Source organism: Echeneis naucrates, chromosome 15 (genome assembly GCF_900963305.1).
Source record: "Echeneis naucrates chromosome 15, fEcheNa1.1, whole genome shotgun sequence".
In the NCBI taxonomy this organism is placed as follows: Eukaryota; Metazoa; Chordata; class Actinopteri; order Carangiformes; family Echeneidae; genus Echeneis; species Echeneis naucrates.
In genome coordinates this window covers 15,192,340-15,217,530 of record NC_042525.1, presented here as the reverse complement: position 1 = coordinate 15,217,530, position 25,191 = coordinate 15,192,340, and the positions used below count along the sequence as shown (strand labels likewise).

The following is a 25,191-nucleotide window of genomic DNA, read 5'->3' as shown; positions in this document are numbered from 1 at the left end:
TCTCTGTTATATCAGTTGTAAGCCCTTTGGTTCCCCCTGCGTTAAACTCTGACTGAGTTTAGTTTTGGGAAGCTTTTTTTTTTTCTATAACTTAAACTTCTTTGTGAAATAAGTGATGGTGAAAATAACTAACCTTCAGTTACTGGAAATCTTACTGTACAGCCACTGTACAGCATATTGAAATAACATCCCAACACAGTTAGACTTGAGCATAGCTGTATATTGTAAGTATTTTCAATACATGACAGTGATTTAAGACACATTTCTGGAATGTTTCCAGGGTAAAAGATTACACTCCTGCTACCAAGTACGTACAAAATTCCCTTTTCCACTCATAGACATGAATTTTCTAAACTGAAATAGAAAAGGGCAAAACCCTTCATTGAAACAATCAGTCTATAATCCCAAATTTATACCAGTGCAATAAGGCACAAGTGCATTTCATCTTTAATGTGGATGATAGTGCTACTTGCTGTTAGCTATTAAACTCAAGACAAAGTTCTTATTTTGTGGTCTTAGTTTTGATTTCACTCTTTAGTAATAATGTATAAAGGGTATATGCTTACTTAGTTTTTTATTCACGTGACCTGAGAGTACAAACATACGTGGATTAAAAAAATAAAACCGTAATTGTAAGAGTAATTGTGACTGTTGCATCTGTTGAAGAAATGACCATGGTGTATGATACAACTTTAAAATGATCTAAGTCAGTTGACATTTAAGAACATATGACATACCTGAATGTGGCGAATGAATGTATAAAGCATAAATAAACATCCTTTTGTATTGACACAAGAAGATACCTGAGAATTGGCACTAAGTGCAAATCCTTTGATTAAAGTAACACTAGGTGTCCACCTGCGACATCTTTAGTAGAAAGGCATCAACATCTTAGTGTTACAGATCAGAAATATCACGAGCTGTCCTCAGATGCTTTAGCTCAAAGCTACTACTAAGTTAAGAGCTCCTTGGTGCACCAAAACTGAAAAAACACCAGACTGTCTCCACAAAATCCCTTAATGGCATAAAATGACAAGTAAATACACAAAAATGGTCCATTTAAAATTACACGAAACACAAAGAGGTTTAAAATCAATATAAGGAAATTAGGACTATAAAGAATTTTCCCAAACAAGAGTTTGTGTGTGCTGTGCTCACAACCTTCTCTCACAAGACATCTCCCAAGGTGTTGAGTGAGTCTGGAATGAGATATTTTTCTTGTTTGGGCAAACCCCTGTGGCAGTGGCACTCTCTTATGCAAATGTACAAAGTCACATTTGTTATGTTATCTCAAACTATACTCACAAAAATCTACAAATACATCCTTCTGAAGAGAATGGGTGTATTAAAGGCAATCAAAGTCAAAGGTTTGCTTCAAAGTTCTTGGGTAGGAAAAAAAGAGGCAGAAATATCAATAGAGTCTAGTAAGCTGGACAAACCTCAACGGCAATGAAAATGTTTGTCATGGACTTGTCTAAGCTGTCCTTTGTAGCCTGTGCTACATCTGCTACATTTTCTTCGATCAATTAGTGATACATTTTTGTTTTAAAACTAAGGCCTTTTACATGTTTGCCCCCAAAGCATTTCTGCTGAAACTGAAAGTGCTATGTGATTATTTCACAAGTGTAAAAGCAGTTTCACTCGTCACCAGCCTCCACATTTACAGTGATGAACGTGCTTGATTGTATCATGGTTGTTACTCACTGTCATTCACTCATGTTCTGAGAATTATCAACACAGCGAAAATATATTGCTCCCTTACGTTCCCTATTGAAGAAGCCACATCGATGAGTTGTGTAGTCATCTTGTCCCTCTGGATAAGGTTAGGATGTGTGGACAGCCCAGGGCTGCACTGTTCCTCGGCCACACAAGGTGTAGACTAATGCTCCAAAGAGGTTAATGGCAGCAGCAATGTAGAAGACTGTCTGCCATTCTTCAATGGTGTTCTAAAGACAGACAGTCAACACAATTAATTAGTATTGAATATAGAGGGTGTAATAAATGTGGGTGTGTGTTTACTGAAATCACACGGGCACTGGTAGTCATGCAAATGCACAGGGCCAACATTTTACATTTCCCCCCCCCCCCCCCCCCCCCCCCACTGCTTCTGTTTGAGAAGAAAGTAATCCTCTAAATGTCATTTCCAATTCTCTCTTTTCTTGACAAAATGGTAATCAAGCATCTTACAGAGGAAAAACTTCAAAACAAATTACTCATCACCATCCAATCATTGACCTGAGGAGTGGGACATACATACTCTTTTCTCTAGCTTACTTACTGCAGTTTGTAAGATAATTAAAACAAGGTAACATAACGAATGCTATCATCATCAATCATTCATTACCCCAAAGGAACAGTTGTCTTCTTTTACAGAGCAGTTTTGGTGGCTCCTGGTGGTCAAATTCACACTAGCATTTTAATCCTGTAAGAGCTAAACCTATTAAACATTAAATGGAGCATCAAGTCACAGCAAAAACACCATCTGCTCAGGCAACAACAGTACAGGTCAGGAAACCCAGAGTGACTGGCCACAGTTAGTAAGCAGCAACAAACTGCAGCTTTTGGTATGCTTTTTTAGTAGATGCTGCTCAGTCTTCACCATGGCTGGTATGAAACAAAACGTTCAATACTAGACTTTCCAAATTTCCAACAGTGGAGTGAAGTCTCCTGTTTAATGTATTAAACCTACTGTGCAGAATGATTAATGTGAGTGTGAGTATGTGTGTGTGTGTGTGTGCGTGTCTTTGTCTTTTACTTGTTTGGTGAGGGCTGTTGCTATGACTGGTCCCACCATACCAGGAATGGTAGCGAAAGTGTTGGTGATTCCCAGCAAAATACCAGCATATCTGTAGAGATAAAAATATAAAGTGTCGCACGTAATAAGTATTTATTAGCCTACAGCACAAGTATAAGAATATATTCTGAAGAACAAATACATTCCATTCAATAAAAAGTGCTGTGACTCAGATGAAAACAGCTGTTCCGTCCAAAAGAAGTCATCTTATTAGCCATTTGAATTATCATTATAATTGTTTGTTTTATGTTGTATATGTTTGTTTTTTTCATATTCCAGGTCAATTTTGATGATTCAGTATTTCCAGAGATTTGATTTGAGATTAGAGGTTGAAGGCATTCTTACGAAGGAGCAATGTCAAGATGGTTGATGTTGAAGCCAGAGGCTGACACACCGCCCAGAGAGGAGGAGAGTGTGAGAAAGGTCACAGCCAAAGTGTAGTTACAGCCTGTGTATCCCGCTGCCACCAGGAACACGGCAGGGCCCATCATACCTTCAGGAAAAGATAAGTTAGACACGTCTAGTGAATTTCAAATCAAGAGCCCATTGTCTTTCACACAAAAATTACACAATCCGTGGCTCGGCTGTGATACTGGCATCATTTACCAACAATGGTGAAGGCCTTCCTGACTTTGACTGTGGAATACTGGCAGCGTTCCCTCAGGTAATCAGCAACCTGGCCACTTAGCACAGCAAGCACGGCACAGCCCAAGTAAGGCAGAGCTGACAGCATACCGTTCTGTTGTGAACACGAGACAAAAGCATTCTGTGTGTGAATGTACTTCTATACTAACATAGTTTTAAGGATTTCAGCAGTGGCTATAAATAACTATACTTTTGATGGCATTCTTCACACAATTTGTTCATTTAAGGGCATTCCATTTGAGTTCCTAGTTTGTTTATCCATTTTTTTTACTGATGTCAACCCTTCTAGGGCAGCACAGTGGCATAGCTGTCGCCCCACCATAAGAAGGTCATGGGTTCAGGCCTGGGGACTTTCTGCACAGAGTTTGCATGTTCTGCCTGTGCCTGCTTCGGTTTCCTCCCACAGTCCAAAGACATCATGTTTAGGTGGACTGGTGACTAGAGTGTAGGTGGTTGTTTGTCTGTGTCTTGTGTGTTGGCCCTGTGATGGACTGGCGATCTGTCCAGTGTGCGCTGGAAGCATTTGCTGAATTTGGTGAATTTGTTCCTTCGTTGTTAAACGAAATACATTCTTTAGACATACTATAAACTGGTTGCTATCGAGGGTTCTAAGTGTTTTTGAAAAATGGGCCAAAAGCACTTACTCACCGGACACTTTCCAGCCTGTTTATAGTTAAAAAAAGCAAGAAGTCCAGGTGGACAATACGAATCTTCGGTATTGAAGGGTCAAAGTTGATTAAGCTTAACAAAAAGGTTTGGAAAGAATGGGTCTGACTATATTTTGACCTTGTTTGACTCTTCTCGTAGTGTTTTTCGGCTCTTCTAAGAGACTGAAGCTGATGTTGATCTCACCTGCTGTATGCTGAACCCCAGTATGTCATTCATATAGGTGGGCAGCAGAGTGAGGAGTGTGTAGAACGTCCAGTTGTAGGAGAAGTGAGCCACCACAATGGCCCACAGTGGTCTGGATGTCACTATGGCTCGCCATGGGATGTTGTTTCCAGACGTACAGAGCTGTGACACAGGGAACAATCAGAAAGTTGTTGAACACAACCCTAACCCCACCCTTCAATAACTAATAAATTACTACACCAGTAAATATTGCGTTAACAATTCAGATTCACATGAACATGAGCACTTTATTGTATTTGAACACTCTCTACTGAGCTGTGCTCTATATTTGCACTGAATATATATACATATTCAAAACACGCTTTTTATTTTAATCCTGCTTGCTGACACACAGAAAAGTGTTTGCGTTACACGTGTTTTTTTTTTGTTTGTTTGTTTTCTTCCCTCCCAACTGGCATGTTGTCTGTTTCCTCGTTAATGTTGTGCTCTCCTTTGTTTTCACATAAAAAAAATAAATAAATAAAAAATTCTGTTGATGTCACATTTTCATGCTAACATACACGTCTGATGACTGTAGAAAAACAAAACCCTTCTACACTACACACTGCCACAAGCTCCCAAACAACAAGAGGGGAACAAGAGTTTTTGTCCCTCCATGGCTGCACACGCTGGAAGGGGCAGACACCAGAGTTCAATCCCTAGTTGAAATAGTGAACCTTCACTGTGCACTGTGCATTGAAAACATGCAGAACTACAGGCCAGAGCTACGAACTAACAGCTGAGCAAGACAGATAAGAGACTAAAATGCCACAATGCCTTGAGATTACTTAACGTTATGATCAGACTCAGATCAGATCAACTTTAATGGAGTGGAAATGCCTTTCCCTGCCGTATTGCTCAGATTCTTCTGCAACCGTGTACGTAACAGAGTAAAGGACAGTAAAATATAAACCATCCTTAAACATAAATAACAGATGATATTTAAAACACTTTTAAAGAGATGGCCACAATTTCAAATGTAACTTTAACTGGTTTTTCTTACTTTCCACTAAATCATCTTTGTAAAATTTAAGATTGAGACAAGTGTGATACTCCATCAGTGATAAATGAAGCTATGGGGCGGGAAAACAAAAAACTAAACCCCATTTCCCCGCTGACTTTGTTTAAATGTATGTTTTTGATTCATTCTCATTTCAAATAAAATATTTGGATTTTGGACTGAGTCTGGGCTCTGGTGTTACCTCATTCTTCAGTGAGGTGGTGATGAAGACTCTCTCCCGCTCCGATATCCATGGGTGAGTGTTTGGACTGTCATAGACCATGAAGGTCCACAAGATGAACCACAGTATGCCAAAAGCACCTGGACACAGACATACACACAAACACACTGATTTCACTGCAAATGAACCTTGAGAAAGAATCCTCTGATACATGAAAGATTTTATGTACCGTGCACAACAGATGTGCAATATATTAGACTGAGTGTTTGGAATCTTGTTTTCTCTACGTTAATTATAACCACTGAGAATAATAACATCAAACGATTTTGTCTGGCAGCTGTTCAGTGCTTTGAGATGGCGCTTAATTGAAGCGTTTCAGGTTAGAAAGTTTTGAAGAAGTAGCACTGCCATCTGGACATTTACTTACTCAACTTGGTGAGTCATCGTTTCCACTGCCCAAAGAGGAAAAAAAAGTATCTGACACTTGAACCAGCTCATCTGAAGCATTAAAACAACACTGGTAGATAAAAGATTTTTCCTAATGAATAGCGCCACATTCATCCCAAAATCTCTCAAAGGTTTTTCTGACTAATGCATTACTGCATCATATATTCAAAAATTCCCCACCAGATCAATATGGCTGAGTGGACTCCCCATTCCCATTCCCTACTATACGCAGTTATACGCAGGTTTCATGGTGTTCTTATTCAGGTCCAGGTCACAGGGACAGCCATCTCTGTATGGAAGCACAGACACTTCTCTTCCCAGCCACCTCCACCAGCTCCTTTGAGAGGATCCTGAGGCGTTCCCAAGCCACCCTACCAGGAAAGCTAATTTCGCTCCCCAAATTTATCCACGACCTTGTTCTTTGAGTGACTACCCACACCTCATGACCATAGCTGTGGGTCAAAGTGCAGGCAAAATCCAGGTGTTTTACCGAATATGTAGAAGACGTAGGTCCAATCCAGGTAGAAGCAGATTTCACCAGACAGAGGAAGAGATATCACTGTCCCTATCTGGGCTCCTAGGATGGAAAAGGAAGTACAAAAATATATGACAACTGTCTGAATGCACATAGTGTAACTATTGGCTGACAAATATAAGAGAGTCAGTGAGCAGTGTCTTACCTGTGTAGGAAATGGTGAGCAGCCGGCTCCTCTCCAAAGGTGGTGCCCACACTGCCCACATGGTGTGCATGGCAGGAAATGTGACTCCCTAAAGGCAAGCACCAAGAAATGGACAAGTGTGCACAACTTAAACTGAACCACAACCAGCCATGCAGTTCCATGTCTATATAAATTATTTCTGTTAGTGTGCTGAGCTAAACCCCCAGATGACTTCATTTCCACTCCACACAACGATTTAGCAAAATTGTGGGTGCTCTCAATGCAACAATTAAAAAAGAACACACATTTTACATCATACACACAATATATACATTATATTCATGCACACTAGTAACAAAATGCTTATAATAATATTGCAAAGATTAAATTATAAAATTATTATAAGAATATTGTGTGGATGATAAAATATTGCATGGATGTAAAATTATTGCACACACGGTAGTATGAAGTTGGGGAAATAACTGTTTAGTAGTAACTAGATCATGGGAGCTCAGGGATTTTAATTTTTTTTTTTTTTACCAACTTGAGAAAGTTAAGCAAATAAGCAAATATTGAACATAGCTGCAGAACAGTTCCATGTTAATGCTCCAGAGAACAGAAGAGATAATTTAAATGTCCCTTACCTCTCCTATCCCCTCCATTACCCTTACAGCAATGAGATAGCTTGGACCCAAGTCAGCAGCCACAGGAGTGAGCAAGGTAAAAATTACAGTTCCCAGGATTCCAAACCCCATCAGCCACTTGGGTCCAAAGCGACCAGCCAGGTAGCCCCCTGGGATCTGTGTGAGGATGTAGCCGTAGAAGAAGGAGCCAAGGATCCAGCCTTGTGTCTCAGAGTCCCAGTCGTACACACTGGCCTGTTAATGGGCAGTATGGAAAACTACATTGATTTTATCTAACAATGACAGACTGCCGGTAATCAAGCATAAGCTGTAGTTTTTGATTCATTTAATGTTGAAATGTTTTCAGCTTTTTGGTCTTGGTTAATGGACAAGCATGGGGGTCACACTTTCCAAAGGGATTTTTGAAGTCTGTCATTGAGGCTCAGTCTAAAATGGATACTTATGCCAACAGTTTTCACAGCCTTCATGTCTTCTTAATAGGGCAAACTGTTTCTAAATCATCACCAATGAGCATACATAAAAAGACACTCACACTGTTGTTACTTAGTGGACCAGTCTTAAAGGAGTCTTAAATGGACCAGTCTTAAAGATGAAGGTTTTAAAAGTGGGACTAAACTGCACCAGCATGCATGTTAGAGTTCCATCAGCTTAATAACAATTTTGGGTACAGAATCACACTGACTCACTCAGCCACAGTCAGATTCTTGCTCACCGTGTGGTTGCGTTTGGGCCGTGGTGGATGGGAATGACTGGGACACAAAGAGCCGCTGTGGTTGCCGCTGGAGTGGTGCGTGTTATTAAGCATGTCCACCATCGCCACACTAAGGTTCACTCGCAGACTGTACACCACGAAGAAACCATAACAGGAGAGGAACGCCAGGCCATAGCGGAAGGAGCAGCAGGCAGGGGCTGCATGAAAGATAGATAATAGAAATGAGAAGTGCTTAGCAGGTGGCAGTGCGCGTGAATTGTTGTAAAGTGACACAGAAATTGACAATGTGGCTAATTTATCAAGTCATCTTAGCTGAGGTGAATGTGTGCTGCATCACAAGGCAACAGATATCTAATTAGCATAGCATGACGAAACTCTTCTGTCTGTGCACAGCGGCAGAGAAGCCATCAGAAAAAAACTCTCTTTTTGTTTGCTAATTTTCTAATGTGAGGATTTACTGTTTCTTGATGTGACCAAATGAGTGTAAAAAGTTAGTTCTCAGACCAAACAATCCATTCAATGTAATATTTTTTTTATCATCAAAACAGGCTGAAAAAAATATAAAAGCAAAATAATAAATGCTATACACTTTGCTATGTTTCATGTAGCAATTTGCGCTGAAATAATTTGTTGATCAATAGCTTTGTCAAGTTTTGATAATGGTTAATCATTTATGTCATTTGTTGGGCAAAAGTCTAACTTTATCTGAAAATCTCTTTCTTTCCCATATTCAATCAATTTGGGTTTTTGACCTATAGGTCAAACAGGACAAGTAATTTAATAGCATTTTCTTGGTGTCATGATCAGTTATTAGAATATAGGCAATCAATTTTTATCATTTAGCTTTAAATATAGTTGTGTCATTTCTTCAACTGAGCATCTTTTATTTTCAAGACAAAACCTTAGTGATAACTCTCTAGACTTTACGTAATGCGCTTGTTGCTGATGGATAGGTAACTGGATCAAGAATCTTATCTGTTGGAGCCTCTTCAGAAGTATAAGTTTATTGTCAGACTAAGTATATTTAATTAATGGGAATTACCCTATTGGAGATACATAATTAAAAACTGTTCAATCAGTTTAGGTACAACATAAGTAGAGTAGGGACGTACTAGAATATTAACTGGTAAATGTTGATGAACTCGACTCTACATTGCCCGTAGGTCTGAGTGTGAGCGGTTGTTTGGTGACCTGCCCAGAGTGAGCTCTGATTGGCTCCCACAACCCGGATACAGAAAAGTAGCAGAAGGTGGATGTATGTTCATGAACTCATGACTCATCAGTGTGTGTACAAAAGCAAAGAGTAGGTACAGAAAGATATTGAGATCCATTTTACTCAGTTCTATTCTACATTGGTTGACAGGACTTTGCTCCCTCACAGTAAAGGTTGGTAAATTACCAAGTTTGACACATTATGAACATCTGCCTAAGTTATTGTAGCAGAGAACAGTATCAAAGAGCAGCTGTGAGGAACAAGTCCTTAACTTGACATCCCATTTTTTCCTTCTTCTTTGCGCTATTCCAGACCGAAGTTCAAGCACAACGCTAGTAAATGTCAGAGGGAAATAATTGGCTTTTTACACCTTAACATATCTTAAACAATCTGCATCTGAACCTACCACCTTATTGAGCACCACCTACATAACAACACAAAGTGCAAAGCCAATGGGCAGACACTGATCAACGAAAATCTGCATTTTGAGTACTTGCTAAAAAAAACGACAATGGGTTTAAGTTTTTATTTCAGCCTTTACTCAAGCAAACACCATCCCTCAGGAAGGCTGAATTACATCAGCCTTTGTTTGAACACATGGGCTCCTTCCTGTCTGCTCTCTGGTGTTGAATTGAACTGAGCTATACTGTGCAAGCATGCAAGTGTCATTAATAACAATCGCACCTAATGACAAAATGGATGAACATGAATGATCAGTTGCTTACCCCTTACAGACGCTACCAGCTAGCTGCGGTGTTAGCCGCAGAGCTAACTTTGGTCCCTCACCTCTCTGCACTTTGTCTTCGTGTCCTCGGTGAAGCAGCGGGGTCTCCTGTTCGTCTCCCTCCGTGTCCGACTCGTACCGCTCCATTTTGTCAGAGACTGTCTGAGTTTCTGTGATCTAAAGCATCACGACAACAACGACAACGACAACAACAACAACAGCAGCAGCAGCAGCAGCAGCCAGATCAGACTTCCGTCGGAACCTCCGATCAGCTGATCACCACCTGTTCTCAGCCGTCACGTGGCCGACTAAACACACACACACACACACACAGACACACTTTCTCTGGCTTTACCTGACAGGTGACACACTGGAGTCAGAAAAAGTAGTGATGCTAACTTAGCAATTTTGTTGCTAGATTTAGCAACCTTTCAGACTTCGCTGGCAACACCTGGCAGCAAATTTAGCTCCTATTAAATTTTAGTTGGAAATTTTAAAGACTTTTTTTAAGGTGACTCAAACGCTAAATTGCACCCATTTTGACTTTGAATGACATAAAAACTATTATCTGTGTCACTCAGTCTGACTGCCTGTCTGGCAGCGGAAGTGACGTCAGTGGTGGTGACGTCTCATCTGAAAAAGGCTGACTGCCGTTAATTTAGTGCCACGGGCTATAGCTTAGAGAAGTAGTGGCCTCTGAGCATAGCACGAGGCACTACTTAATCTTCTCTATACTTATTATTATTATTTTTTTATTAAGGTTTATATTCTGTACTCATGTAACTACCTTTGCTTTTCTCTATTAGTTGTCTCATGTTTGTTTATTTATTTATTTTATTTATTTATTTTAGTTAGAACTCATTTGATATGTTGTCAAACAGGATGTAATGACGAATGTTTGAACTTGTACAGAATTTAACGTGAATCATCATGAACACTTGACACGTGACATGGAGATTCACTCCCAGTGAAAAGTACAGAATAGACAGAAAAATAAAAATACATGATAAAAATGTGTTGGGTTTTTTTTATATAATTTAGCATCTTTTTGCAACAAATGAACCTGCCTGCATTGACTCCCCCTGGAAGTTAGTTGGAAACAGTGTTATAAACACTTCATATATTTCGGGATTGATGTCAGCAGTCAACAACATACAAAGTGAGCATCCTTGGTGAGAAAATAGTCAGGAAAGTCAATGTAAGCCTGTTTATACTGTCCTCCATTTGTTTACGGACCAGCCACAGAGGACACGTGCTGTGAAACTGGGGCTCTTTGTATCCTGCCAGTAATTTTAGAACGGCAGCTGGTTCTTGCCCCTCTGAATTAATGTAAAAATCCTCAAAAAACATAGACAGTACAGATACTCCTGGGTGTTTTTTTTTTTTTTTAAACACAAGATCTGTAATTTTATTTAATCTTATTTTTGAAGATGATCAAAGATGCTTATCAGCCTTTAAAACTACGGCATTGAGGTCTGACCTTTTCCTCCATCGTGATCCTCTCTGCTCCTGTACTATGTCTAATCGGACTTGGACCATGAACTCGGGACCCATCAGCTTAGTTATTATAACTGACTGACAAAGATTCCCCTACTTTTGGTAGCTCCTGTGCAAGAAAACAAACTGCAGATCTTCAGAAGGAAAGGGGAATTTTATTCATATTATTATTACATATTCACTGATTTTCATGATAACATTACGGTTTAGAAAATGCACTGAATCTCACGTTGATCTTAGCATCCTGAAAACATGAAACACAACTTATTTCTCAGACTAATTTAACTTGTGAATGAATTTACAGTATTTTTTATATATGGAGGATACAATATATGCTTGCAAACAGATAATAAATAAGATATTCATTCCTTCATTCATATTCTACTGCTTATCTGTCACTGCGGGTACTGGAGCCAATCACAGCTCACACTGGGTGACTGCGGGATACACCCTGGACAGGTCACCAGGGCCAACACACAGAGACAGACACACACTCACACTCAGACCTACGGACAATTTAGTGTCACCAGTTAACCCAAACATAATGTCTTTGGATGGTGGGAGGAAACCGGAGTACCTGGAGAAAGCCACATAAGCTTATTTAAGGGAATTGAACCCTCTCATTGATGACTGTCTTGTTTTTGCACTGAGAGTAATGAGCGGATTCTTCTTCCTGCACATGTAGCCATAGAATCAGATGATGTGTGGGAATGATGCAATCTCCAAACACAGGTTCATTGTTGAAATGAAGAGCAGCTCAGCTGTTTACCTCTAGGCTTTATTGTTTAAGGGACAGGAAACAAAGTGATACATATTATAAACTGACAGGATCCGTCACACTGATTCCCAGTACAGTGAGGGACAGAGGCAGACAACCAGATAGTAACTGCCCTCTGGCAGCAATAAGGCAAGGCAACATCAACGTATTAGATCAACAAAAGTGCACGTGCACTCACGCACATGCATCTTCACTGTATCTGTGAGTGTTGATATTATTTTTTGGGAGCAGAAACACACAACTTGGTCTTTAGGAAGCTTCCTTTAAATGTTTGTAAAAATCAGGATCAGAAGCAAAAGTACTAAACTGAAACTGAAAGTCTTAATAAATATCATTATTACCATGTTATTAACTATGATTAACCACCACAGCATTGTTTAATAATTACTAGTTCTTATTGATTATTATAATAATCATTTATCAGGACATTTTTCAGGTTTATGTTGAATAGTAATAGAGTCAGTGCCTTTACAAAGGAGAGCCTGGAGATATTTATGCTCATAAGGCTGACCTCTGTTTTTCTCAACGGTTAAGAAGCTGATCAATAGCATATACTTTTATAATTGCTCATACATAAAATGTTGCATGGACCTAACTAACTTTAATTAAATTCAGCTAATTAAAAAACATTGGCTGAGACCAAAATAGAGCTGATAGAGTGAATACAGCACTGACATTGATCAGAAACCTTTTGCTATCGTGTTTGCTGAAATTACTGCATAAGGTCAGTAAAGACAGGTGTTGTGTTCAGAGCGTATTGCTCTGCGCTCAAGTGCCCAAAAAATGTATTTGATTTTGGCAAGTTGTTCTACATGTTCTCAGGGCAAACCCTAGATATAACCACACAAAGTTCACGTGTTAAACACACACACCCAATGATTGCTCCTAAAGCCACCTGCAGTCAGATACTTTTCTCTGCAGCTTCAAAGAGGCCTTTACTGATACTTTATTGGAACTGGCTTAAATCCTTGGTTTTACCGTTTACTACTGATTAAATAACATTTTTAATAGCTAGTCACATCTCCTTCAGTCTAATGAATTAGCTACAGTATGTGACTGCATGATGAACAAATGTCTCTCCCTCTCTCCTCCTGAGCTTTCTCTTGTGTCGCTCTACTCTCTACAGACAAGGGTCTTTTTGTGCAAAAAGGGAAATCATACGACTCACATGCTTTGGGGGAGAGAAAGCGAATGATCACAGCAAAGCACAGGGTTGTTAAGAGGAAGCAGAGAAAGCAGGCAGTAAACTGAGGCCATCTCGGGTGGGATAAGGAGTTAAGAAATGGACAGCTGTGAGGTGGACTGGACCACACCGGCCCTAAACATGGAAAATGGCATAACAGAAGAAAAGACAGAGGACACATTAGAAGGTAAAACAGGTGTCTTTGGAACAGATGCTCACAGAGGAAATAATTCCTATTTTTTACTAGAGATGTAATAGTCACTATTGATCCATTAGTTTATTATTCATGACCTTAAGTAATTGATATATTAGTAATATACTGAAAATTTTCTATCACAGATTCCCAAAGCCCACGTTCACATCATTGAAATGCTTGTTTCGGGACATCATCCAAAATAAAAACTGTGAACCATTTACAGTTTGTTGGATGGTTGGGAACTATTATAATGAGTGATGACTGATTGATTGACACCAGCCGTAGTCATGGCTCCTTCTGCGTTTATTTTACATACATCTTGAATCTTCAAAGAGCAGATCGGATTTATTCGCACAAAATGTCACTGTCATCATCTTATCTGGCTTTTTTTTTTTTTAAGCATACTATCTGCATAAAAGCAAAGCTTTTTGTTTTCAGCGACGGAGCTGAAGGGTGGCAGCAGTGTGATAAAAGCCTGCTGTGGACTAATCGAACTTCTTCATATCAGACAATCTGGGCTGGTCATGGGCTCAGTTCTATTAAGAGTCTCAGTAAGGAATGCCAGTGTGCACAGCCCCAAGAGCCGGGTACCAGCTCACCTTTAAAGTCTCAATTACATCTGTATTTTTCCTGCTATTCTGAATGATATTAAACACATCTTTGTCTTATCCTATTGCAATTAATTGGCACTTTGTGGTTGACGTATATGGCCCCAGTTAAAGGTCTGGTCAGATGCTCCCATTCTAATGAATGTGTGTCCAAACTTGTGGTACTGTACATTAGGGTCAAAAGCCTGAAGCCCTTGTGGACATCATTCTGATGTGTATTAGGCTAATATTCCCTGGGTCCATATGTTGGTCTAGCCATAATGATATTCTCCCCTTTGGGTTTCCTATTGGTGATCTAAGTCGTTCTGGGAAAGTGACCCTCTGGCATGCAACAACTGAGGCCAACAGCACAAACCACAGTGACCAGACGACCATATGTCCAACAGACAAAAAGACTGTTGTTGGACACTATATTCCTTCTTCAGTTTTTCAGTTTGGAAATGTGACACAAAAAAGATGTGGAAAATTGTGCCTCAGGGCATCATCTATTATGCATGATAATATATGTTAAGTGCGTGTTTCAAACGACCCCCACCAGTGTTGACAGCAGCTTCAAGCAGTGACATTTCCACAACAACCAGAAGCTTTGTGCCTTTACCAGATAACTGTCTGTGCATTTCTCTGCATTTAAAAGAAGAATATCGCAAATCTGAACTTGGCTTTGGAGCAACAGCCCAACTATGAACACGCACAACAGACCCTAAAATCTCTAGAACGGTGTAGGAATGAAAGTGCGATTCCATCAGGAGACGCACGGCTGTGATTGCATCCATTAGGAGACTCAGAAAATCACAGACGAATGGGAAACATGGGAAGATTAATTTATAAGCCAATGGACGTGAAGCTACGCTCGTACGTACTGTAGCTTGATGACTCTCCCCTGAGAAGGAATGGTATGTTCGGAGCTTTCATGTGACGGCCTAAACATTCCTAAACCTCACTGTAACTATGGCATAAAATATTTGCCATTTGACATCTGTTGCAAATGTTGTTATCTGGACTACATTACAAGTGGGCAAACACACACCACTCATCACGGAAACTTCCTATTCTCAGCTTTGATAGAACTGATACTTACATATTACATTGACTTTAATTCAATTAGAATTTTGCATCTTTTTCTGCGTATAATTTTTTAATATTTGAGGAAGATCTCAGTCCCAGTAACTGATCATGAGTCAGGCTCCACATGCCATGTCATATTCTTTCGGGAATCTGGAGTCAATCATTTTTGAATATAGATGAATAAACTGAATGATTTATGTTTTCTTGTGAGAACACCACAGTTCATTCCTCATCTCTCCCACTGATGACATTGAAGACATTGTTTTTCACTTTTACATTCCATCTAGCTCTTTGTGCCTTCTTCTGTATACATGAAGTAATTAGAAGGCAAATATCTGCCTGTGTCATTGCCTGACTTCATCCGTGCTTTTTCTTTTAGAGGACGAAGAACATGTGGGGGAGGTTAACTTGGAGATTGCTCAGGTAATCAAAAACTCCATCGACAGGCTCTCTATTTTTCAGCCGACCTGGAAAACCTAAAGAGGAAGGGAGAGTAAAGCACTGTGAAATGCCAGGGTTCTTAAAACTGACAAACCAGGATGAGAAAGTCACATCAAAAGAAATATTACAGCCTAAGGTCTCAGACAAAATTATATTTATATTCGTGCTGCAGTTTCAATGCTACAACAACACTGGCATGCTGAGCAAGATAACTGTTTGCTCAACATTCGTTCATGTGGTGCGGAAATATAATGTCTCATTTCATGATCTTTCCATTTTAATATTCACACAAAGGCAAAGTGACACGTGTTCAAAAGTCCATATTCACTCACTTCAGACCAAACAAAAGGAGTCATTGCCTCACAACATAGCACATAAAAGCTGATATTGTACTCCAGAGTGAGTTTTAAATGGATTTAAATGAGGCCACGCGTTATTTACAGTACAGCTTAACTTTGTATACTCATAGATTTTAAATTTGAATCATGCTCAGTCTCAATGTTAGCTGCAAGCTAAGGTACTAAGTAACGATGCATGTGAATAATTCCTTAGATCTATGTCCCTGAGGTGCACAATCATACTACAGCACTATCACCCAAAGAGGAAAAAGAGCAGGCAGCACACAGGACAGACGCTCTATTCAGTATGCTGGCAAATTTCTTTCACATGACTGAAGAAGAGTGAGCGAGAAAAAGAGGGAGAGACAGCGAAAGAGAGCGATGTGAAGAGAGGGAAGAGACGAGAGAGAGCTGCTCTACCCATGCCATGTTCCCATGAGCTGATTTGGTTATACCCACTGAGTAAATGTAATCAGCTGTGACGAGAGAATACATCATCAATAGAAAAGGAGGAGAAAACAGCAGGACTTGAATGAAACGAATGATTACAGCAGTGGTGAGGGGAGAAGAGTATAATAACGGCAACAAAAACAAAACACAACATCAGAAGCATTTACAAAAAGCCTTAAAAGTAGAAATTATAAAGATCTCTTGCTATTTCACACCTTAAAATAACTAATGAATTGAAGACTACAGCTACAGCAACTCAAAATAATCTGCAGGGAACAAACCAAACAACCAACTCATGGTATAGAATTAAACAGAACACAGAGTGAATTCTTAACATAATTTTTACCTCCAGCGTGCACGAAAATATGCGATTAAAAACATTATGCATTTCATAATGTCTTGTGATGCAGCTGCAGGGCCTCGTGGCTGAGCTGCGTGAGGGGCTCCATGCTGCCCTGATGGAGCTGGGAGAGTTGCGTCAGAGGGACCAGAGCCTGGAGGAGAAGCTCCAGGCCCATCAGACTGATGTGGATGACAAGATAATGAGCCTCAAGAACTCCCTCAACACTTTCAAGGTGCTGGCGATGCTACAGAGAGAAAATACACACACACACACACACACACACACACACACACACACACACACACACACAGTCTGTTCTCAAAATGGCGAGCAGGCCGCTGTAACATGATTGAAAACATCCGACTGCAACTCTGAAAATGTTAAGTAACAGAAAATAATTCAATTCATCAGAGAAGGCAGCTGTCAGATACTCACAAAGAATTTACTTTCCTATCCAGCTCCTGTTGTAAAACCTGTGGTTTGTATGATTTTTTGACTTTGTCGCTTTACAAAGCATAAAACAGTTTTTGAAATATTGTTGTTATGTTCATAAAAGGCTTCATTTGAGATTAAGGGAGGTTACAGTAGTCCAACATACACACAGACACTGAGGAAAACGGTCATTTATAGCATACCTAACACCTTTACGCCCCTTTGTGAAGGTGGTGTACAAACTTACATCGTCTTAATCGATCTTTGCGTCCGTGGTTACAGATATGCTGACACACTCATCTGTGCATATTTGCAGGAGGAGCTGAATATTGCATTGTTCCACATTAAGGAGGCGTCTAGCAGGCAGAGAGAGGTTCAGAAGAGGCTGGAAACGCTGCAGTCAGAACACACCAAGGATATCATCTGTGTCTCACACAGGTAGGTCAGGACTGAAACACTCAAAAAAAAAGGCATTACATGAGCAATGTGCAGCATGTGATATGACTCCAAAGCTGCAAATGTGCAAATGTGAAAAAAGCTAAAACGTGCTGTGCAAATACTGTATGTTGTTTTCGACTTCCTCCGTTTCTTTGGCCGTGCTGGTTGATCCGGAAGTAGAAAGAACTCTAAGGCAGATGTTCCAATGGCATCAGGGGACGAACACATCTGTGTGGCTGGCCTATCAGAAGTCAGCGTTATGCAACACTTTTTTTCCAGTCTGCCACACAGTGGGTCACCACAGAGGAGCAACACATCTACACAGAGTGAGTCTGTGTGTGTGTGTGTGTGTGTGTAATTTCATGAACACTTTGAGCAGGTTTAAGGTAATCTTTAATGCACTCTGTTTAAACAGTGCACTGCGATACTATATATTCATTAGTCATCTGTTTGCAGCCCAGCCTCCAGTAATGGGATTCACAGGAGTAGTTGTCATTGCTGACAAACGTTAGTGAACACCATCTGCGTATATTATAATGTGTTATTAACCATGCATTCGGTGTTACATAGTATACTGCAGTTAAATGCTTAACTGTGCAATTCTCAGTAAAGTGTGTGTAATTTCCTCTTCGCACTAAAACCGAACCGGGTGCTTCCGGTTAGGGAACACTGAAGTGAAGGAAAAGCGCAATAAGAGACTCTCACATTTGTGTATGCACGCATGTGTGCATCTTTGTGTGTTGCAGCCTCTACATCTGACAACGAGGCTCAGCAGCAGTTCGTGGGGGAGGGCAAGAACACCAGAGACGACACAGAGAACCCCAGCAGCCCGAGTGAAAAAAGTAAGAAAAATACAACATATTACTTTTAGTTAGCTTAAAAAAAATCTACCGCCACTTTGGTGGGAATTTGGTTTCAGTTCTCATCCCAAACTCATACAAGACTCCCCCTTTTTACTGCTACGCAAACAAAACAGGTTATGAGCTGTCAAACATTTCTCCTGTTCTGTGCGTGCAGATAAGAGACAGAGAGCGGCTCTGGAGCTGCTCGAGTCTGAGAGACTTTACGTCTCCCACTTGTCTCTGTTACTGAAGGCCAACATCTCGTTCAACGGATCAGAGGCCATCGCTCCCAAAGACAAACGGTAAGAGACACACAAAGACAACTCAGTCCAGATGAAGCCCGGAAATCTTACTACAACAGGCATGAAGAGAGATCATGCAAAGTCATTTACCAAGTCAGAGGGATGTGAGTTCTTCCGCAGAAGAATGTGGACATATACTTTCCAGGAAGCACAGAATGACCCAGATAATGCCATCCTAATATGGAATAGAGAAGTTCTGATGCTGTGATTCATTACTGTCTTATCAATCTCTCTCCCACACACCAGCGCAAACAGATGCTTAACACTTCATCCCAGGAGCAGCTGCTGATCTAATTTGAGAGGTTGCGGTGAGCGGAGAACAGGAAATGAACTAATCAAATAAAAGCAGGTTATGTACACCAGCGTGACAGAGAGGATACTCTTTAAAAGAGACCCTAATGAAATCACTGCTCAGCCCCCCCCCTCACCCTTCACCATGCTGCCAATGAGCCAACACACACAAAAATATGTGCAACTGCTCAAGTGGGTCAAATGGTATTTGGTGTTAAACGTTTAGACTTGATTTACTTGCTGCAAGATGTCCATCAATTAAGAGAGCACAATGATAAGTGCAGCACGTTAGACCAAAGTTCAAGCATGCTGGAATTACATTACTCGCAATAATTTTTTTTTCCTTTTTTTCCCCAGGTACCACAGCAAAGTCACATATCATTAAATAACTGTGCACAAACACAAACACACAAAATAACAGTTGATTTTTTTTTTTTTTTTAAACAAAACATGATACAGTGTGTGTACTACCATGCTTTAAAAACTTGGTTTCTTGTGTGATTTTGAAGAAAGTAAATATTCTCTGTCACTGATCTCTAACCTCTCATCTGGTTCTCCACGTGTTTAGTCCATTTCCCAGTTCGCTGAGGTTTCTGATCCAGCAGCATCTCGAACTACTCCACACTCTCCAGGAGCGTGTGCTCAGGTGCCAGTGGCAGGGCATCATGGGAGATGTGTTTATGAGGCTAACCAGCAAAGAGGTAAACATTTATATTCACGTCTATGTGTGGAAAACTGCATATTATGCGTCTTTGAACGTCTGTCTCAAACCGGAAATTCTTAACTGTGCCACCAATACGCTTATGATAAAAGTGGTATCACAGTCAGCTGGCTCTGACTCTGCTGCAGTAGTTATTGTCCTTTTCTAGTCGGGATCAGCTCAACTAAAAATGTCCTGTTGTTGTCTTTTAAAAAGAAAAGTCTGACTGTGTGTTATCGAGAAGTTCCTTCCTCTCCCATTTTCTGATCAGCTTGCACTTTGACGTACTTTGCCTGTGACAAACACAGTAATGGAAGGTTATCTTCCTGACAAGGAGCCAATAACACTTTAGAAAATTTCACCCGTACTGTAAAAAAAAAAAGCTCTTTGGCGGCCATGATGGACATTCAATGAAATATCAAATATCAAATTCCAGCAGAGCCATGCTGAGCACAGACACCATACAAACTATACAAATCAATGGCCACACACTGATTAAAAATTATAATTCCCATCACCCCCTGCTTGAATTTTATACGCCCATCTTATATAAATGTTATTTCTATCATATTTTGAATCTGATTTCCTCTCCTCTATTTGACCAAAAAAAAAAAAAAAAATAAATAAATAAAAATATTGTTTTGTTTTGTGATATTAGGAAGGTTTGGGGGTGACCACACCACAACTGAAAGCCAAAATTAGGTACAACACAATGAATAGATAAATCATAATTACTTAGTTAAGAAAAAGAAAAAAACAATACACGTGATATATTCACTGACAAACTGACAGACTAATGGAATCATATTTATACTTCTATTTAATGTGAGTAAGAAAGAGGAGCACAACAGAATACATTATATCGTGGAATAAATCACTTTATTCCAAAAAAAAGCACAACAGCTAAGCATCTGAATTGATAACAGCTAGAAGTTTTGATCTTGATCTTATTCAGGTTCGTTGTGTATTCTTCTATCAAACAATTAAAAGGAGGAAAGGAGAGGGAGGTGAAAAACGGTAAGGGATGATGAATAAACACATAAATGCAAACCCAATACTCGCTTTGTCTCTCCACAGAGTGATTTCTTGGACTTTTATGTGTCTTACCTGAAGGAGCTCCCCGACTGTTTGTCAGTCATCACCATGCTTGCCTCCAGCTCCACGAAATCTTCTGCCCTTCTGGAGGTAAGCCTCAACTCTGACCACGACAAGGCAGAATGTGATAATGAGTAAATATGATGACAGGATTGGACGAGAGATGACAACAGAAGAATCAACAATGCACTTCATCTCATTGCAATCCCAAGTCTGATGACTCTCAAATATTCTTTGACACTTTTGAGCGGCTGGCAACTCGAAAATTTTGCTGCTAAGTTGAATGATGATCCAAAAAGTTACATCCAAACCCCGATAATGCGCAGTAGCTGCAGACACAGCTGGTTTTGTTCCTCATCCCTCCGATGGTGCTGTTTCTGTCAGAGCGACATCATGGGCGATGAATCCAAACCCTCCCTCCACACTCTGCTCCTTCAGCCGGTTCAGAGGATCCCAGACTACATGCTGCTGCTACAGGTCAGACTGTCACACTCATGAAGTATAGATGGGGATTTCCATTTTAGGGTCTTCAAAATCTACAGATTGTATTTCACCAATTGTAGGAGGGTCAACACGGTGAGAAGAGTAAAATAACGGAATATTAAAAAAAAAAAAAATGAGCAGAAACAGAAAACAGTTTTTAATATCTCGTTCATGTTGCTGATTCCTCTGCTCCGAGCCCTGTGAGCATACGCAGGTATATCACCTACCTTTGTGTACAGGGGCTGCTGAAGCAGACAGATGCGGACCACCCAGACTACTACCTGCTGCTGGTTAGCATGCAGCAGTTCAGGGCCTTCACGGCTCAGTACCACCACCTCCTCCAGCACAACCAGGAGCTTCTGCTCCACCACCGCAAGGAGGTGAAGAGGTCAGAGATACCACTCTACATAAGCAACGATTCAATAAAGGACATTTAGTGCATGCTTAAGAGTTTGAAGCTGACGAAATAAGGTGAAGCGGTTGTGCCCCTGCAGTGCCTCCATGAAACAACTGCTGAAGACAGTGGAAAGTGGAATTCAAGCGAACAACATCGGATCACCTTACCCGTGCAGCAGTGCCATGATGTGAGTATTCATTCACCAGTTACCGCTAACTTTTATTGTCTGAAGCTGATAATTCTCTGGGGGCAGAAAAGCAGCCTGTAAAAATCATGAGAAATGAATGCCCCATCAAACTGCCCTGTCTGACATGTCATCAGCTTCACTATTTACACATCCATCCATGTTCTTGTGCAAAAAGAAAAGCCCAATATCAACTTTTGCTTTAGCTCTGCAGCTTCTGGAAACAAGGTGTGAATCTTTTGCTCCTGACAGGGAACGTTCTAACAAGGCGAAGCTCAGCAAACAGCATCTCCTGGAGCAGATCCAGTCCCAACGTTACCAGGATCGGGAACGGGCTCCTGAAAGTCATTGTTATGAGACGGAATGGCCGTCCCAGCTCCCTTACTTCAGTCCTGACCTGGACTCACGAAACCATAAGGCAGCAGGTCTGAACCGTCTGATTGTTGAAGCATGTAGCACATAAAAACGTGTTTCTGCCTGATGTTTTGGCATCACAGAGGAGCCTGCTCGGTAAGGTTGATGTTTGGAACTACCCTTTGGCCTTCAGGTCTTGGCAGCATCCCAGAGAGTGAGGCACCTGAGACGCCCCTGTCGTGTCAGCATCATCTTCCCTCCAGACCTTCAGAGTTCCGTCAGGTCCAACCAGGCTCTGCTCTGGCCGATGCTCTTGGAGAGTTCCTTCTCCCTCCAGACCCCCCAGAGATGGAGAGCCTCTATGACGAGGACGGGGGCTCCTTTCATGACGCCTCTATGTTCGACTGCTGCTCGTCTGCCTCTTCAGATTCCTCCATTGACATTGCCTTTGTGAAGTGCCCCAAACCCCCCCTGGCTTCACATCACGCAATAGCGGCTAACGTGTCCCCAACCCGAGTTGTCTATGGCAGCAGTAGAAATCAAGGCAATGGTTACAGAAAGCTGCCCAACCGAGGATGTGTGTCTCCAGACGAGGCCATCATGATGCGCCACAATCAGCATCGTCCCCTTAAGGCCAGCCAGCGTAAGAGCAAGGTGAGCTTTTTGATCCGGAGGAGGATTCTGAAATAGCAACATGTGTAACCATCCAAACCTTCTTCTTCTCTGCTATCCAGTCTCTGAACGGCCTGCAGATGGACACAGTGAGCAGTCTGGATGGCGGACCATTATCAGACCCTCTCCAAAGGGCGGGGCAGGGTAGCCACGCAAAACTGGAACGCCAGGGAAGCAAGGGCAGCAAAGGGGGCTCATCCACGTCCCATAAGGTCCACAGCCCCCTGGGAAACAGACTTGATACAGACAAACAGAGCCCTGATCTCCATGGGCTACTCAGCATTGTGGGTATCAGAGAGAACGTGAACAAATGATTGTGTTGCGCAGTTAACATTGATTTACAGTTTCAGAGATTGGGTGCCATGTTCTGTGCAGCCTTCATGGTCTTCCTAGACAGAAACGCTGTAAATGACTGCAGATGTAATCAGAGCATATTGTGTGAAACCCCACCAGGACTCAGGGATCCAATCCTGGGCAGATGAATCAAAGTGGAGGAGTGGGACAGACGAGAGTAACCACACACCCTTCAGTGAGAAGAGTCGGAAGCAGGACAAAGGAGGCTTCAGGAGCTCATTCAAGAAACTCTTCAAGAAAAAGTGAGTCTTAATGTAACACGGAAATATGCACATTAAAACTGAAATTTCAAGCAGAAAATGTTTACGCCCAAAAGTCACATTGTTTTGTCTTTTTTTTTTTTTAATCGCAATTAAAAGAAAGTGCTCACATTTTTAGAAATAAGAAGTACTACATCTTTATTTTGAACAGGAACAGTGATGAGAAGAAAGAGAAGGGAGAAGAGAAAGCACCAGAGAACCAAAACAACGTGGAACACGAGACAGCCGGGAAGAACGGCAAACTCGTACACGTGGAGATAAACCGCGGCACCGCTGTGTGAACATCAACGTTGTCATAGACTGAAATATACCGCAGTACACGTACATGCTTGAGCATATATACGCTTTTTTTTTTTTTTTTTTTTTTACTTCTGCAACTGCTGTATAAATGCTGTACAGGTATGAGTGGTTTAGTGAAGCAATGATTCCTCCACATTTAAGAGGCTAAATTAGACCTTTATTTGAAAGACAGAGTCCCGCCTTAAGCACTTGATTGTACAGTGGATTCTTTTTTTTAACGATTTGGTCTAACTTTTGCCCATATTCAGTATTACTTTGTGAATCTGCCTAAGATTAGACTATCACTCCCCCAAAAAGGTAGAGTATGTTTGTAGTCAGTTTGATTAAATGCACTTATACAGTTAAAAACTAAACGAAACTTGTGCCAGTGAATGTGTAACAGGTAGTTACAAACCTGACCACTCGATGTTTATCTGTTTATCGCTTTACAGCAGAGCACAGAGCTGTTCCATATATTCAGACCACAAACACTTTTCCTTCCCTTTCTGCCCTTTTCCCAAGGCATTTCATTTATACGCCAACTTTAAAATCTGTGTTCCTTTTTTTTTTTTTTTCCATGCCAGCTGAATTTCTTAATCGATAACAAGAAATTATTATACTGTGCGCATACTCGGACAGTACATTAAACTGTTTCAAACTGGTTTCTGAATGATTGTGGCAATTATTTCTGTAAACGGAAAGGAGCTGTTCAGGAAAGGCTGAACATACCCCGAAAAGGGAGTATTCAACAGAGTTAACGTCAAAAGATCCATCATTTGAATCAGCTCTTTAGAAAGAAACTTGTTAGCTTAAATTAAACAAACTAAAAATAAACCAACATACCAACATTGTATATAATTAAATTGGTGGTTATGAACTCTTTTGTGATCAAATGTTATTCTGTTACTCTGTGGGAAAGCAGTCATTGTCTGGGACCTTATTCCCCTCCAGGGGTCAGCAGTGTATGAAAATAATTTGAAAATAACAAAACATCTGTATGTTAGACATTTTCAACATCTTAGCCGAAGACTTGTTAACGATCGCTAGCAAGAAGTGTATAGTTGTTTTTTTTTTTTCTACAATAACCTGGAAATGCAGCTCCACATCTAGACGATATTAACAGGACCTGGAGTCCCTCACATAAGTTTTGAAATTAGTCCTTGTCTACATAAAAAAAAAAAAAAATAATAATAATAAAGCAACAACAAAAGCCTTTTTCAGCAGCTGGGAAAAGAACAGATGGCACTGATGGCTCTTCAGCACTAAAGTTTGCCTGCGCCATGACCGATAATCCATCAA

General features: G+C 40.7%; 2 protein-coding genes across 2 annotated transcripts; one reads left to right on the top strand and one right to left on the bottom strand.

Moving 5' to 3' along the window:
* Positions 1–208: 208 nt before the first annotated feature.
* slc17a5 (solute carrier family 17 member 5) lies at positions 209–10,307 on the bottom strand. The gene is made up of 11 exons (XM_029521104.1): positions 9,973–10,307; positions 7,974–8,170; positions 7,262–7,495; positions 6,639–6,726; positions 6,449–6,535; positions 5,533–5,651; positions 4,292–4,453; positions 3,401–3,533; positions 3,140–3,287; positions 2,756–2,846; positions 209–1,946 (listed from the first exon to the last, which is right to left on the bottom strand). The coding sequence occupies exons 1-11, from the start codon at positions 10,055–10,057 to the stop codon at positions 1,824–1,826; spliced, it is 1,467 nt and encodes a 488-aa protein (XP_029376964.1). The 5' UTR covers positions 10,058–10,307; the 3' UTR covers positions 209–1,823.
* A 3,160-nt stretch (positions 10,308–13,467) lies between these two features.
* arhgef33 (Rho guanine nucleotide exchange factor (GEF) 33) lies at positions 13,468–24,461 on the top strand. Its single transcript, XM_029521833.1, has 16 exons — positions 13,468–13,555; positions 15,617–15,660; positions 16,877–17,041; positions 17,558–17,666; positions 18,426–18,521; positions 18,664–18,823; positions 19,683–19,815; positions 20,892–20,999; positions 21,294–21,386; positions 21,632–21,780; positions 21,887–21,976; positions 22,226–22,398; positions 22,521–22,981; positions 23,062–23,283; positions 23,453–23,595; positions 23,765–24,461. The coding sequence occupies exons 1-16, from the start codon at positions 13,468–13,470 to the stop codon at positions 23,892–23,894; spliced, it is 2,364 nt and encodes a 787-aa protein (XP_029377693.1). The 3' UTR covers positions 23,895–24,461.
* Positions 24,462–25,191: the final 730 nt, after the last annotated feature.

What these genes read in the sequence shown, in the direction of transcription:
- arhgef33 (XM_029521833.1), top strand. Translation starts at nt 13,468, where the DNA reads ATGGACAGCTGTGAGGTGGACTGGACCACACCGGCCCTAAACATGGAA. An exon ending in ATCGCTCCCAAAGACAAACG is followed by an intron (nt 18,824 to 19,682) that starts GTAAGAGACACA and finishes CCACGTGTTTAG; the next exon opens with TCCATTTCCCAGTTCGCTGA. An exon ending in CACCGCAAGGAGGTGAAGAG is followed by an intron (nt 21,781 to 21,886) that starts GTCAGAGATACC and finishes GTGCCCCTGCAG; the next exon opens with TGCCTCCATGAAACAACTGC.
- slc17a5 (XM_029521104.1), bottom strand. Translation starts at nt 10,057, where the DNA reads ATGGAGCGGTACGAGTCGGACACGGAGGGAGACGAACAGGAGACCCCG. An exon ending in TAATGGAGGGGATAGGAGAG is followed by an intron (nt 6,727 to 7,261) that starts GTAAGGGACATT and finishes GCTTGCCTTTAG; the next exon opens with GGAGTCACATTTCCTGCCAT. An exon ending in CATCTTGACATTGCTCCTTC is followed by an intron (nt 2,847 to 3,139) that starts GTAAGAATGCCT and finishes TTATCTCTACAG; the next exon opens with ATATGCTGGTATTTTGCTGG.